At 37.5% G+C, this 16,036-nt stretch overlaps 1 protein-coding gene across 1 annotated transcript in view; it reads right to left on the bottom strand.

Annotated features, from left to right (window-relative positions):
- The window catches only part of cfap58 (cilia and flagella associated protein 58), a 151,844-nt gene that overhangs the window by 15,066 nt on the left and 120,742 nt on the right, over positions 1 to 16,036 (bottom strand). Inside the window, exon 17 of the mRNA XM_084402206.1 lies at positions 13,369 to 13,502. Coding sequence (XP_084258332.1) covers positions 13,369 to 13,502 — 134 coding nt within the window. The remainder of the gene's footprint in view (positions 1 to 13,368; positions 13,503 to 16,036) is intronic.

Below are 16,036 nucleotides of genomic sequence, written 5' to 3'. Positions count from 1 at the left end.
TCTGTCATTTGGCAAATATATCTGTCACGTAACCCTTGGTTCACACCGGATGCGGAAGCGGCGTGGAACGGAAAATCACGCGCGGTCCGGCGCCTGCCTGTTCACACTAGACGCGTATTCTCCGCGGCGGTCGACAAGCGCTTCTGCTCAGTTGTTGTTTATTCAGAGCTATTTTTTTACATCATGGGTAAGTAAATAACCTCATAAAATGAATACACCATGTTTCTGTAACCAAGAAGTTTGTACACTTCTTGTATTAATACTTTTTGTTAATACTCGCGGTATTTTAATTTGAAAATTGCTTATATTTTGACAATTGACCGGATGTCTCGTGTTTCTTGGTGTGACTTCCTGCCAGAATGGACGCGGATCACTCGCGGCTCGCGTAAAAAATAGACCAGAAGCCGAAACTGGCGCTTCACGGCGCGGGCCGGCCGCGACGCGCCGCGGCGCACCGCGTCTGGTGTGAACGACACCATAGGTTAACATGGGCGCCGAAAGGAAGCGGCCTCCGTTCCGCGTCGCTTCGGCGTCCTGTGTGAACCAGGGGTTACTGTCAGTGTTGTGTTTCCATTTTTCTGATTAGCTCATCTGTTTCCCTGGTTACCCTCTTTAGTTCATTTGTATCACCTGTGTCTTGTTAATTACCTTCATTTATATCACCTGTTTTCAGTTCATCTGTGTGTATTTAGTTTCCTCTGTTCAGTCTGTCCTGGTTGGCTGTTAGTTGTATGTAGAGTGTGTGTTCTGCCTGTTTATACCTTTTTGGATTATATTTTGGAATTAAACTCTTGCATTGAAGCGCTCTGCCTTCCTCACCTTCTTCCGCCTGCACACACCTGTGACAATATCATGGAGTTATGAGGTTTAGTCACAAGCTTTTTTTAATACTTTTCATTGGTTGCATATTTGCACAACCCACAGATAGACGTAAAGGGTGACCAATAGTAATGATATATAGAGATACGAGGTTTCGCCCGCCGCGATATTATACAATCCACATACTAAAAATGCTAAACTGATCAGATTTACGCATGAACAGTCCTGTGTCGATGTTGTCAGGTGGCATAATTTGCAAACCCACAATGTGCATGTCATACGGACTATCGCTTTTTATAGAGATTTTTATAAGCATGAAATCAAATTTTTATGGCTGCTGACAGCTGAATTAATGACAGAAACAGTGCACTTGCATAGTAGGAACTAAGAAAACTGTGGCAGCTGTAAGTTTAACAAGGAAGAAATTCTCATTCAAAACCTCCCGACTTTGCTCTCAACCAAACCTCCACAAGATATTTCCAGTCAGTAAGCGCTCACTCACCTATGAGCTAAGAAGTTATTCCTGAAGGTTTGTATTTGCGTATTTGCTTATATGCACGCTGAGTGTTTCTGCACCTTGTCACGCTTGATCAGCTCTCATTACTGCCTCGTTTGCATCACATCTCATAAACATGGCTACCGATGCTGCCCGTCTCATTCGCTACCCAGAATGCAATAATCCACATGTCCTCATTTGCATGCAATTTATTGTGAACTTGTCAGCACCTTGCTTGCCTCCTGTCTATTCTCTCATTTCAAATGAAGCCATCAAGACACCGTCGCTCATCGCACGTCATCTGAAACAGAGAATTTACAAACCAAGCCAGCTGTGATTACATTTCTCTCGGTTCCGTACAGCAAGCAAGGGGCGAAAAGTCTGAAAATGAATGATTTGATGACAGGCAGCATTAAAGATCCAGTCTGAAAGTTAAAATGATTTGTTTGCTTTGCAGTGGTTAGCGAAATATTGATGGCTTGTAATAAAATGCCGTCTAGGGACACAGAGCCGTTAATTGACACCGCCAGTTTACTTCTTCAGGTCAATTTTAGCTCTGCTGAGCTCTAATTTAAAATAAATCTTTTGGTTTCATTATCTCACTGTCCCAAAATACAAAACAAAACAAAAACATCATAGAACATTTAGAACATCAAGCAGTGCCATTCAAATATTCTTAATTGCTATCGATTTCTTGTGTTTTGTAGTTCTGACATTTATTGTAAACAGCCTTCATTTCTATGGAAGAGAGAGAAAAAAGTATGGACTATTTCAGTGTGTGGTCTCTTAGGTTTTAATCAATCAATAAATTGGGGGTGTGGAAGAAATGTTATCTTTAAGATGTGTGTGACCATCACATGACAGTAAAAGAGCACACACAAACCTTATTCTAATATGGAATTGTATTGGAATGGTGACAGGAGGGCCTCCACTCAAGGATAAGAATGTTCCACGTATGGTTGAAAATACCATCATTGGCCTAGAAAGATAATATTCTGGGAGTCAAGACTATAAAGGAGAAAGGATGCCCTCCCTTCACCGTCACACTCTGCAGCCACACTGTGTGACTGTATGACTGCTGACCTTTTCTTGCAAGAAAATAAACCTCATCAAAGACAACTGGAAATGTGTGTCTCTTATTCAGTGATATAATTTTGTTTGCCACCACAGGGGAAAAAAGCTTGGAGCTTATTACGTGCTTTCCCTAGGAAAGAGGAAGGAAGCAAACAGTGTGTATTTGCTTTGCTCTCAAACGTGTTCTTTATGGTTCTATAAATGTAGTAAAAAAAAATTACATTCGATTGACTATTAATCCCATGTGAGGTATACCACAGTTCAATATGAAATGAAGGCTTAGTAGCTCACTCCCCTTATGATTAGTTATTGCAATATTTAATTTGCACTTAAATGTCCAATGAGGAAAGGAAATTTGTTAGCCTGACGTCGTCATACTAAGATTCTAGTCAGAATGTGAGTCTGATACTGTTCCATTGAGTTTTGATTATGGGGCGTGTTTCAACCGAACCCGGAAGGAAAATGCCTCTGCACTCAATTGGATGTCAACGACTCTGCCTACAACCAATCAGAGCAACGGAGTAAGTGACGTATGTTTTTCATTCATGTTTCCGATCTACAAATGCCTTGATCGCGGTTCTCTGTTCCTCTTTTAAAATGAATCCGCTGTCGATATCTTCTATAACAGACGCGATGGCGGAATCTACACATAATGTTTTATAAACAAAGTTCGAGAGTAGCACGTTCAAATAATCAATCCAATCAACTTGTCATCAAACAATGACCGTCTATGTTCTATGTTCCAGGTATGAGAGGAAGCATGATATTTATTCACTCAGTCACCTCACCTAACATTCCTTGACAGTTTTCAGCATCCCTCCACTCACTCTCGGCTTGTTCTTCCACAGCCAGGAATACGGGGGGAGTACTTTGGGTTCGGGCCGAATACCGAGCCCGGAGCCTCTCCTCGGACAGCACGCCAAATATGCATTTATTCTATCTGACTTATTTGTAAGTGTGAACTCGTGAAATCTCAATTCTCCAGCGGCAGTCATCTTTGTTGTAAACGAATTCAACCCAAGCGCTCTTTGGTGACGTGGATGATTACGTTACTGTTGATCATCTGTCCATCATCGTATAAAGCCCGCCCTGACAATTTGATTGGTCCGAACAATTTTTGTTCGGGCATAATAGCTCCTCAACGGAGCGAGTCCAGACCGAACTTCCCGACCTAAAAATTTTGTGGGCGGGGCTAAGTTCGGCTGGCATCCAGGCTAGAAATTTGTAGGGGGCCACTAATGGAAATAATGGCACTTAACAGCATTATTCTAGTCTTCCCCTATATAGTTGTTTTTGGTGGTGTTGTTTTTATTGAGATGTTTTCTTGTAGTCTTTCTGGATGTTTGTCATTTAAAAAGTTTACTCTTTGTGCTTATTGTAATGCTTTTTTTTTTTTTTTTAAGCATTTTAGGCTCCATTTCTCGAATTTGTATGCTAAAGTATACAATTTCATTATTATTATTATTATATTGTAGTTATTTTGTATTATTATTAACTGACAGTGCAATATAATGTACAGTAACACTTTACAATAAGGCTCATTAGTTAACAACCTTAGATAACATGAACTAAGAATGAACAATACTTCTTCAGCATTTATTAATATTAATTAATATAAATTTTAACATTTACTAATACGTTATTAAAATCAAAGGTTGTATATGTTAACATAAGTTAATGCACTGTGAACTCACATGAACAAACAATGAACAGTTATATTTGTATTGACTAACATTAACAAAGATTAATAAATACTGTGACAAATGTATTGCTCATGGTTAGTTCATGTTAGTTAATACATTAACTAATGAACCTTATTGTAAAGAGTTACCCAATGTAATTACACTTTCTGTTCTGAGCATGTGATGCATTGGTCAAGTCAAGTCACCTTTATTTTTGATAGCGCTTTATACAATAGAAAGTGTTTCAAGCAGCTTCGTAGTAAAAAACAGGAAAGTAGTAGAATTAATGATGCAAACATAAAATATATATATCCGCTGTAAAGCAGCTGTAGCAAGATAATAGTGTCATTATTCGGCTCAATTCAGTTCAATAACTGTGTAAAGTTCATTCATTATGAAACAAGTTCAATTCAGCTCTAAGCAGCTCAACTGAAGACAATAGTGTCGCTATTCAGCTTCAGCCAGTTCAATACTGATTCAATTCAGTTCAATAACAGTGTCGATGTTGCAAACTTCAGTTAAAAAACACACACAAAAAAAACATTGATTCAGCTATAAGGGAGAAGACAATAATGTCATTATTTAGCTCAATTCAGTTCAAGTATTGTTCTCATCCGATAGCGTTAGTGCAGTCAAATCAGTAATATTGCTGAAAATTAAGTGCTCCCAACTAAGCAAGACAAAGGTGACAGGCAAGGAACCAAAATTCCATCAGTTGACAGAAATGGAGAAAAAATACCTTAGGAGAAATCAGGGGAGCAGCTCTCCTCTGGACTAGATGACCTACATTGGTCCACTGTGAGGGCTTCAATTTGATAAAGTCATCGATGCAATGAAAAAAAATGCCTGTACATCAGATACTGAAACCCTTCTTCAAAATACAGACAAATGGGAAGATACTAGCTGTTTTTCAGAGACACCTCCAGGGTGTTATTAGAGTAGGTTTGTATATCATTCATGTCTGTGGGTGGCTAGCTTAGTCCTGACATGGCACAAGCTCGCCAAGCCTTCATGTTCCCCAAGATGTATAAAAAGCAGTACTATTGTGTGGTTAAAGCAGTTAATCCAAATGTCCTGAGCGAGCCAAAATGGCTTCCGGAGTTTTGGAGCAGATGGAGCCAGTTACCACACCTCAGTGGAGCTGAAGCACACAAGCAGAGAGAACAGAAAGGGTTGGTCGAGATTAAGTTTTAAATGGTCTGTGAGCACATCTGAAAAGCGAAGGGGAGAAAATGAAAAAAAAAAGGGAGACAAAAGAAATTTAATGGAAAACAATAGCATGAAGCGTAAAAGCCTTTAAGTGAAAGATGGAGAATAAAACCCAACAGGACAAGAAAGAATACAGAGCAGTAAACACACTTGAACCTCTCAAAACAAAAATACAGAAGCTTTAGCTTCTGCTCTGTGCTGACAGATTATTTGATAGAGGGGAAAAGGCTGGGGCAACTTTTTTTTTTTTTTTTATCTAAAATTAATTAGGGGAATTTCATTTGCTCTTGAAATCAACCATGCAGTCATTAACATTAGGAGCAAAATTACACAGCGCCACGCTTTTGATCAGCAAGAGACTGCTATTAGGAACAAAGGGAGTGTGATTCATTTACTTCATAATGCCATTGTTGATTCTTTGAAATGTCATTCACAACATATGCGCTGGAGGTTAGATTTTTTTTTTCACCAAACCCTCAAAAACCAAAACATATCAATGTGTAAATGCATAATTCAGAGGATTTTTTACTCTAAAGAACGTTTTGTGCAATGGAAATATTTAATGGATGCTAAAGGTTCTACATGGAACCACTGATACCAATAAAGAACCTTTATTTTTAAGAGTGATACACAGTCAGTTCTGAAGTCTTGAAATTAGGATTAAAAACTACAATTTAAATGTAAATAAAAAATAAAGTTTTAAGATTCTGTACAATTTAAAACAAAGTAATGTTATGATGTCAAAAGAAAAAGATATATTGAAGATACTGCTCTATTTCTAGGCCACTAGTCAAATATAATTTATACATGTCAGCGGGAGTGCTGGTGCTGTTAAAGCAAAACCAGATACTAAGAAATACTAAGAAAATCATGTTATTTTTTCAGTCCAACTCTGCACTTTATTTTTATGCTGATAATATTATTTGCAATGGGGAAAATGTGTGAAATGGACACCGTGATGATGTGTTTTAACAGTCATCAGCATCATAAATCCTGCAACGTTTTTTTATATTTTCATTGTTAAAATGTTTTATCTACATTTATAACACTATACATTGTATTATATTACCTTTGCATCAAATTACAAAAAAATCTAGTAAACGCTGATGTTCTAATGGGGTGTTTCTAATACAGCGGCTGTGGGAGTGATCGCTCAATCGCTCTCTATTATTTTACTCTTTTCGAAAGTTGTCAAAAACACTATTGAGTGTTTCTTTTGCTATTTGAGCAATTGGGAACACACACACAAAAAAAAAAAACATATTTAATGTAGTCTCTCATTCACCACTATAGAAGTTTACCCAACCAACCCTCTACAGACACATTGAAGCTCAAGTCGCCATTGGCTAGTAAATGTTTTTTATTTTACTCGCCAGACTAAGACAAGTAAACAGTAGGCCTGGGACAATAAATCGATGCATCGTGAATCGAGAATTGATTCTGTTTTGATTCGGAGATTTTCCAAACGCATCGCGATTCTCTCTCGAATCGATTCTGAGCTTAGTTTTTAACGGCAGATGGCACCCGCGTGCTTTAGAAACAGCCATACTCTGCTTGCTTCCAATGCGTTACACACGCCACTAGAACCTTCTATAAAATAACCGTTTCGAATAAAGTTCGAAAAGTTTGAAGCGAATTACAAGGGTGTTTGCAGTGGGCTGTTTACATTAATATTGCATCATAAAAGCATTCTGAAGTGCAAGTAGATTCTCAGACTCTTCAGGCTCAGGCTCTTCAGCACTCTTCTTCGTGAGCATTTCAACTCATGAAAGACATCTCAAACATGTGCAAATGAAAAACTTTCATGACGATACAGCACTGGCCCGATCGGGAATCAATCATACTATGGCCCTGTTCCAAATGGCACCCTAAGCACTCGCGGTCTTCTTACGAGTCTGCACTTTCGTGACGTCGGAAGGACTGTCCCGGATCAGTGCGGGCTTGGCAAAAGTGCGCATCGAAGGGCGCATATCGACCGAAAAGGGGGGGCGCTCGTGAGCATTTACATTTACATTTAGTCATTTAGCAGATGCTTTTGTCCAAAGCGACTTACAAATTAGGACTAAATTAAGCGAGTCATCGTGAAGAGGCAAAAACAACGCAAGAAGTGCTCAAAATACGAAGTTCAGGCATTATTCAGAGTAGCATAAGCCCGATAAGTGAGAATTTACTTTTTTTTTTTTATGAGGTTAAGTGCTCACGGAAGAGATGAGTTTTCAGCTCTCTTTTGAATGTTGTCAGGGATTTTGCATTCCGGATGCGGGTGGGGAGATCATTCCAACAGCATGTAACTGTGAATGAGAATGTTCTGGAAAGTGATTTTTTGGCTCTCTGTGCCAAACGAGACGTCGCTCGTTGACCGATCGAAGGCTTCTGGTAGGGATGTAGACTTGTAGGAGTGAGTGAAAGTAGGAGGGAGCTGAGCCTGTGATAGATCTGTAAGCAAGCGTCAATGCCTTGAACTTGATGCGAGCAGAGAGAGGTAGCCAGTGCATTGAGATGAACAAAGGAGTGACGTGGGCCCTCTTGGGCTCGTTGAAGACAAGACGAGCTGCAGCATTCTGAATCATTTGTAGAGGTTTAGTTGCACATGATGGAAGTCCAGCCAGAAGAGCATTGCAGTAGTCAAGCCTAGTAATGACCAGGGCCTGGACGAGAAGTTGTGTTGCGTGCTCAGTTAGGAAAGGCCTGATCTTCCTGATGTTGTGCAGTGCAAACCTGCATGATCGAGCTGTCTTTGAAATGTGATCTGATTCTGTGAAGGTCAGCTGGTCATCAACTGTTACTCCAAGATTTCTGACCGACCTTGATGGGGTGATTGATGATGAGTCTAGCTGGATAGTGAAGTCGTGTTGTAGAGACGGATTGGCAGGGAGGACGAGAAGCTCAGTCTTTGCCAGGTTGAGCTGCAGGTGATGTTCCTTCATCCATGTCGAGATGTCCGCCAGACAGCTTGAGATCCGTGCAGCTACTGTGGGATCATCTGGTTGAAATGAGAACCCTTCTGAAACCTAAAATGACAAATGGGACACCCTACGATCTCATGGACTTAATGGGCATGACACGCGCACGTGGCAGCCATTGTAAGTCCACAACGCCGAAAGTGCATATGCAGTGTGCCATCTCAATCACAGGCGAGTAAAATTGTACTAGCTATTGACTAATTAAAGACATTTTGTAGTCGCCAAGCATGAAATCTGGTCGCATTTGCGAGTGATTTAGAGGGAGTGAGTGAGAGGGTTGACGACTTCCGCTTCTGAGAAACCCGGAAATGTGAAAAGTCAATTAGATCAAATTATCTTTGCTAACAGTCAGGCTTTTGAACCCCACTGCATTAGGCTTAATGGCAATACACTGGTCAGTTACACATACACCAAGGTCCTGCATTATTTATTCAACCATTTAACCATCAATATCCCTCCGTTGACTCATTTTGACCCATCTAAATCTATTCATTGATGTTGCTATAATTGCTACTTTAAGCATGAAAGATTTTCTGCATTACGAATGTAGACAGGAAGGGTTGCGACATGTGCTAACCAGAACGGTTAAAACAAGCTAGGCAAGCAGATTTCTACCCCCTTGATGCCACGCGAACGTGTTCATCTCATCTCCTGCCTTATTTTAAAATGCTTGACCATCCTTGCTTCCTTCAATGTGGTCTAAAAACTCATAGCGTGTAGCATTCAGTGTTGCCAACCTACTCATTATTTAAAGTACTTAAAGGTCCACTGAAGTGCCTTGAAACGTGCTGCATTATCTAATGTGTTGATGTAATTTCCACTGAAACAGGAAGACAGGGCGGGACATATCGAACAGCTCCTCCCCTTTATTAAAATAGCCAATAGCGTTTAGATTATATCACAGCTGCAGTTTCCTCCTAATCTCTAACCATTTCTCCTCATAATCTCCTCCATATTGCTTTAAAATACAGCATTCAGAGCAGAATTCAAAAGGGTCCGATACGTTTTGTGGTCTGCGCCGACTCGCGCATATGATGCAGACTGTGTGCGCGCAGCGGCGGTCCACGTGAAACCAGACTTAATTTACCCCAATGGAAAGCGTATATACATCGTCTGAATCATCCCCTATCCCCTATATAGTGCACTATGTTCCATTAACCATGTAGAAAATAGTAGTTGTGTGAATAAGTGACCAATTTTAGCTGCAGCATCAGCGTCTATTTATAATGTAGGGGCGGGGCTTCAGATTCAAGAGAGCATTTGATGTCATGAAAATCATTGATCCATAATGGCGGAAGTAAGAGACTGAAGTTTTGTATCTTTGAATCTTATAAATGCGCATTTTGTCAAAGTTTTGGAGCACACTAGCTTATAGATAACAGTAAGGCTAACATATTCAAACTAAAAGCCCAAAAAATGGTGACTTTAAACTAAAGTCAGGTTACCCTAGAAAAAAAGTAGTTGGCTAAAACTGTTACTAACAAAAAGTAGATAAATACTTTAAAGCTACAATCACTCTGTTACACTTGCTATAGCACAGTGTTTTTAACTACATACATGGTGATTTTGCTTAAACCTTAATATCAATCAATCAATCATTTATTCTCCAATCTCCACAATTCAATGTAGCCAAGATTCAGTTACATATCAAGGTGCTTTTCTTTAATCACAGAGCTGTTTCAATTCAGCTGTCTTGTCTCAAATGAACTGCAAATCACTTTATTTGCTTTCCTTAAATATCTCTGTCCTTCAGCTAAATGCCTTCATCCTTCTTCTGGTGTGAAGAAAACAAGACCTTCTCCATTACTTATGAGCGACTAGTTTTACTTGGTGTGAAAACACCGATGTGGGATTTGTGTAGAATTAAGTCATTGGTCTGAGCTCATGAGATGTCAGAGGGAAAAAAGGAAATCAATATCCTGCCCATCAGCAAGGCTTAAGTGTAATGTTTAAACGTGCAGCCAGGAGAATTCAAAACAGAGGAGGAAGTGATGTCTGCAGTTGACCCAGACAAACGGTTCAAGGCTGTGTATGTTACAAACAAGACAAAAGATATGAGCTCCGAAAATGATTTTTGGTCTACTTAGTCTACTTAGTAAATATTGTTGGACGTTTTTATGAGAAACAGATCGCAAGAAAACTATGTTAACTGTACGACACCTTGGTAAAATGGACATGGTAATCGCATTATTACCTTATGAATATTATATCTGATAAATATGCAAACTGTTTTCCTGGACAGGATAGCGGGAGACTTCTGAAGTATGAGCCAAATGTCATGGCACATTACATCATCAACATTTCACAAAGTTTATGAAGCCAAAAAGGAATCAGATTTATTGTATATCTAAAAACACATTCAAAACTCATATATATAGTGCCTTCTGTTTAGATTTCCCAGACCTGCTGGTTTCAAATAAATGCAGTTTCTTTTGAACTCAAAGAATCCTGAAAAAATATCACTGTTTCCACAAAAAACATTGATAATAATAAGAAACGTGTTGTTTTTGTGTGTTTTTTAGCAGCAAATCAGCATTTTGGAATTCTTTTTGAAGGCTCATGTGACACTGAAGACTTGAGTAATGATGCTGAAAATTTTATAAAAAGGAATCAATTATATTTTTAAATATATTCAAATATAAAACAGCTATTTTAAATTCTAACAATATTTCACAATATATATATATATTTTTTTTTACTGTATTTTTGATCAAATAAATGCAGCCTCGGTGAGAATAAGAAACTTATTTTAAAAGCATTTAAACATCTTTACAACCCTAAACTTTTTTTCACTGGTAGTGTAACTATTTCTACTTCATTACTATGATTAATAGACAGATCAAACACAGATAATAAATCTACTGTGAGGACTGATAGAACTTTTATCCGAGAAAAGTAAATCATTAAACTCAGCTTATATATTTAGTCAGCTTAGTCATTCTCTGGGATTCAGTTATGAAATTGTAGATCACCAGAGATGACGGATGCTATTTAATTTTCCTCTTATTAAGACACCACGTAAAGGCAACCAGGCATTTTCCTAATACTGGTCTACCAACAAATCATTAACATGCAGTGGGACATTCTGTGGTGTTACAAGAAGTAAGGCAGTTGTGCTTCAAAACCAGATCCATGCGATCTGTTGTCATAGATGTGTCAACCTCTAACAAAAAAATGTCAGCTGCGTCTTATCTTGAAGGATGTGTTCTCCAAAGGTCGCATTTGTTGGTCGACATTCGTCATAAAGGGTTCCTCATTTCAGTAAAGTAACCATTACATTCCAAAGTCTTCAGAAAATTACTCAGGTCAAATGAACACACAACCATCACCATCAGATCACCTTTTCTCTTTGTTCATCTGGCTGTTATAACTCATGTACAGCAGCCAAACAAAACTTAAAGTTAATGATTTAAGGGTCAAGAGCCCAACTAAAACACACACTGATCTCCATAATGGTGACTTTAATTATGGTTTTCTCCTTCAGTGATTCTGCTTGTTAACACCAGCTGTCTTCAATGTTGGCAATAAAATATATTTTGTAAATTTTACTCATTTTAAATGGTTAACTTTTAAGGAATTAATTTGATTAATTATTACTCAATTCTAATTTGTTAAATTTAATTAATAATATTGCTTGTAATCTGTTGCCTCAATTTTATTGATTAGATATCAATAAAATCAATGTTTTCTTTTTTACAGTGTATAACAATATGGTTCACAGGGAATAACCGTCAATTTTATGATGGTTACTTTTCTGAAAGACAGAAACATGTGCAGTGTAATTGCCTTTATTAATGAAACTAATTTGTGTTTGAATCATTGTAAAAAATATTCTTATGTAAATTGTACCGGTCCATTAACATAAGAATGGCTTTACATGCAGATTTCCTCTGCTCGTGTTTCACGAATGAAGGCCCTAAGAGTGTGTTCTGAATGGAAATAGTTCTGGATGTGACTTGAATAGTTGTGATAATTGTGTATTTGGGTAACCGTAGTGGTTAGCATATTGCAAACATAAAAATCAATGCTCTCCTAAGCAAGTGCTTTAGAAAATAAGACTCCCCAGGTTAAACAACAGACATGCTTCTAAAATACCACACGATTAGTCATAATTTCATTCGATCGAAAGCCAATAGCAGTGGAACTTGGCAGGGTCCTACTAATCAGCGCTTTTCTCTGAGTAATACATCCCGGCTTTGCGTCGCTCTATAATTTTCGGTGTCACAATTTGCTCCCAAGAACACAGAGTCGAAATGAGAGAAATCTTTCCAATTCACTGGCTCATTGATTTCCCTCCAGCTCCAAATGCCTTTTTCCTTTCTCACCGTTATTTGAGGTATCATTTTCGTCCGTGTCAGAGGCAGCCGTTCATGTCTTCTTGTTGGCAATACTGAAGGTCATTTTCTGTCAGTGCCATGAAATATATGGATACACAGACACCATGCACATACAAACACTATGAGAGCTTTCTGCTGGTCTGACTTAAACCGTGGATATAATGTTACATTTTATGCTGATCTGGGATTAACGTCTTCCACCTGAATCCACATGCACTCACACTGAAATCCTGACACAATGCTATTTTTAAATGCTTACTCATCCTCATTTATGGTGCCTGATGCTTTTAAAGGGGTAGTTCACCCAAAATTGAGAGGTCACTATTCTGCCGGAACTTGACTCGCGTACGGCCGTTTCCGGAAGCCAGTGATTATAGTTCATAAAGTTATAAATATGGATATTTTTCTTACAAAAACTCATCGCATCGCTTCAGAAGGACTTTATTAACCCCCTGAAGCCGTATGGATTACTTTTATGATGGATGGATGCGCTTTTTGGAGCTTCTAAAAGCTCTATTCACTCCCATTATAAACCTGGGAAGAGCTCGGATCATTTTTTTATATAACTCCGATTGTGTTTGGATGAAAGAAGAAAGTCATGTACACCTAGGATGGCTTGAGGGTGAATAAATTATGGGATAATTTTTGGGTGAACTAACCCTTTAAGCATTAAAAAGTTGTTCTTCTGTGTTACACAGAAGAAAGAAAGTCATACAGGTTTAGAAGAACGTGAGGGTGGGTAAATGACAGAATTGTAATTTTTTTGGGTTAACACCCTTCTTTCTCACCTGTACTCCTGGTCTTTCCGTTTCTGTGCGAGGAATTTTTTCTTGACTTCCTGGAGTTCATGTGCCAAACGTTCGATTTCATACTTGTAGTCTTCTGCTTGGGACTCGTGCATGTTGAGCTCAGCTGTTAAGGCCTGTAGAAGAAATGAAAAAAGGTTGGAGATGACCTCAAAACATGTCAAAAATTGTGTTAGTGCAATCAAAAATCTGATGTTTGAAACCGTTAAAATAGTTGATATGTGCATGTCTGTGACTTTACGTCATGTAAATTCTGTAATAATGCACTTGGTTGTTGCAAACTTGCTTGGCAACCATAAACAGGTCAACTGCATGAAAAAGTTCATTATGTAATTGTATGAAATTGTACTGTACACATTATAATTTCTTGAACTGAAGTTTAGGCAGGTTTTTATATATAAATATATATATGGACAATGAGATTTTTTTAGCCTTTATTTTCTTTATGAAAAATATAATTTCTTAGTTTAATTCAGAGGTTAAAAAAAAGTCTACATTTAGTAGGTTAATTAACTTTCCAGACTAATTGTCAAGTGATAAGCAATATAGCGTTTATTATTTATTGGCAGTTTTTATTTTAGTATTTATTGACCATTACTGGTTTTAATTAAATTATCAATTTATGAAAGCAACACATTTTCACAGTGATTCACCATGATTAAGCACTCCACGTTATTCCTAACAACACCGGTGCTGGGTGTAATCCATTACCAAGCATTTCAATTCCTGTCATTTCATTATTTTTCTCTTGAAAAAGTAAAGTAAGGGATTACTCTTATTTCTTTCTGTAATTTAATTACTTAACTACTGTAAAGACTAGAACAATTCTATATAAAACAATAGTGGATTTCCCATCATAATTTAACGTCTAAAGTTAAAATCGCTTTAAATGCTCCCTTTAAATAATGGTCAGTCCTAGAATAATTTATGCAATTTTATATTATTTATTTTTAAAGAAAAAATAGCAGTTTCATGTCAATGCTTGTATTGTTCAACTGGATTTAGAAAGTAATTTGTGGTAACTTAGTAATGCAATACTTTTTTTTTTTAGAGAGAGTAATCTAAGTAGTCTAAAAGTACACGCTGTTGAAGACGTTATTAATAGCTAGAAATAAATTACTGAACAACACCCCATAACCATGATAAAACTTTAAAAGTAGATAATAGCTTTTATATCCACTGCTTTGGTGCTTCCAGTTATGTTGCACACCATCTAAATATTGCAAAGCATCTAAGAGCCCATTTGTCAATTACTTTAAAATGTTTCCCAAAGCCGCGCTCACCCTTCAGTAGGCACCTCTTTGCTATAAATGTGCCCTAGTTGTACAGTTGTGATCTATCACTGAGGATGTGTTCGGCTTAACACTCGGCCACCTCATCTCTCCCTCCGAGCCCAAAAAAATGGAGTGATTTCCTCTGCGGCATCTCATTGATCTCCGTCAATCTTTGCACATATCAGTCAAGCTCTAATTGTCATTCATCCAATGTGCTCGAAACCACCCACATAGTGCGGGTGACCCGACAGCCCAGAGCTTAGTAATCAAAGGAACAGGAGGAGGAAGATGGACAGGAAGTGAGAGAGGAAAGGATTTTGCGCACAGCAGGCATTCATAATGTTTCTGTTCAATGAAAGTTTTTCGGTAGCACTTTATAATAACGTTCAGTTGTAAGTCATTTATAAGTGGTTAGTTAATGATGAACTAATCATTTACAAAACATTCATAAATGATTAGCAAGTGATACACTAACATTTTATGTATATGTTTTGTAAATTGTGTTACAAGTCATTTACAATTGATTAGTTAATGATTAACTAATCATTTACAAAACATGACTATGCGTTTCATAAATGTTTAATAAATGATGTTACTTTTTTTTGTATGTTTTGCTCACATCAGGTGCACAGTGGTTAGACTCCATCGGTTTCAGAGAAGACAGCTGTCTATACCCTCACCAGTCAGCACTTACACTGCAGTACACACTACAGTGTTCAACACCTGTTATAGATGTGTAAACGCTTGAATAAATAATTTACGACACTTTCTGCGTCCCCTAATCTACAGTGTGAACTATTCATCACTTGTAAATGTTTTACACTCCATTTGTAGATTACCACTTCAAGAATCAAAAAGGCATAAGATCTACAAATGTTATCTATGAATGTATATGTAACACATTTACAAGTGATGAATAGTTTACACTTTAGATTAGGGGATGCAGAAAGTGTTATAAATCATTTACAACACCTTCTGCATCCCCTAATCTAAAGTGTAAACTATTCATCACTTGTAAATGTCTTACACTTACCTGTTACAAATGATCTGTACGTGTATTCAAGGCATTTACAACACTTTCTGCACCCTCTAATTGCTACATACATACATAATTTTTTTTTACATTATTTATTAAACTTTTATGAAACGCATATTCATGTTTTGTATATGATTAGTTAATCATTTACTAATCAATTGTAAATTACTTATAACTTAATCTACAAAACATACATACAGTAATTAACATATCACTTATTCATTTATGAACGCATAGTCATGTTTCGTAAATAATTAGTTAATCATTTACTAATCACTAGTAAATGACTTGCAATGGAATTTACAAAACATACATAAAATGTTAGTATATCACTTGCTAC

The sequence above is a fragment of the Rutilus rutilus genome (assembly GCF_951802725.1).
Source record: "Rutilus rutilus genome assembly, chromosome: 2".
In the NCBI taxonomy this organism is placed as follows: domain Eukaryota; kingdom Metazoa; phylum Chordata; class Actinopteri; order Cypriniformes; family Leuciscidae; genus Rutilus; species Rutilus rutilus.
The sequence above is the reverse complement of the archived record's forward strand: the minus strand, read 5'-3'. Positions and strand labels throughout refer to the sequence as shown.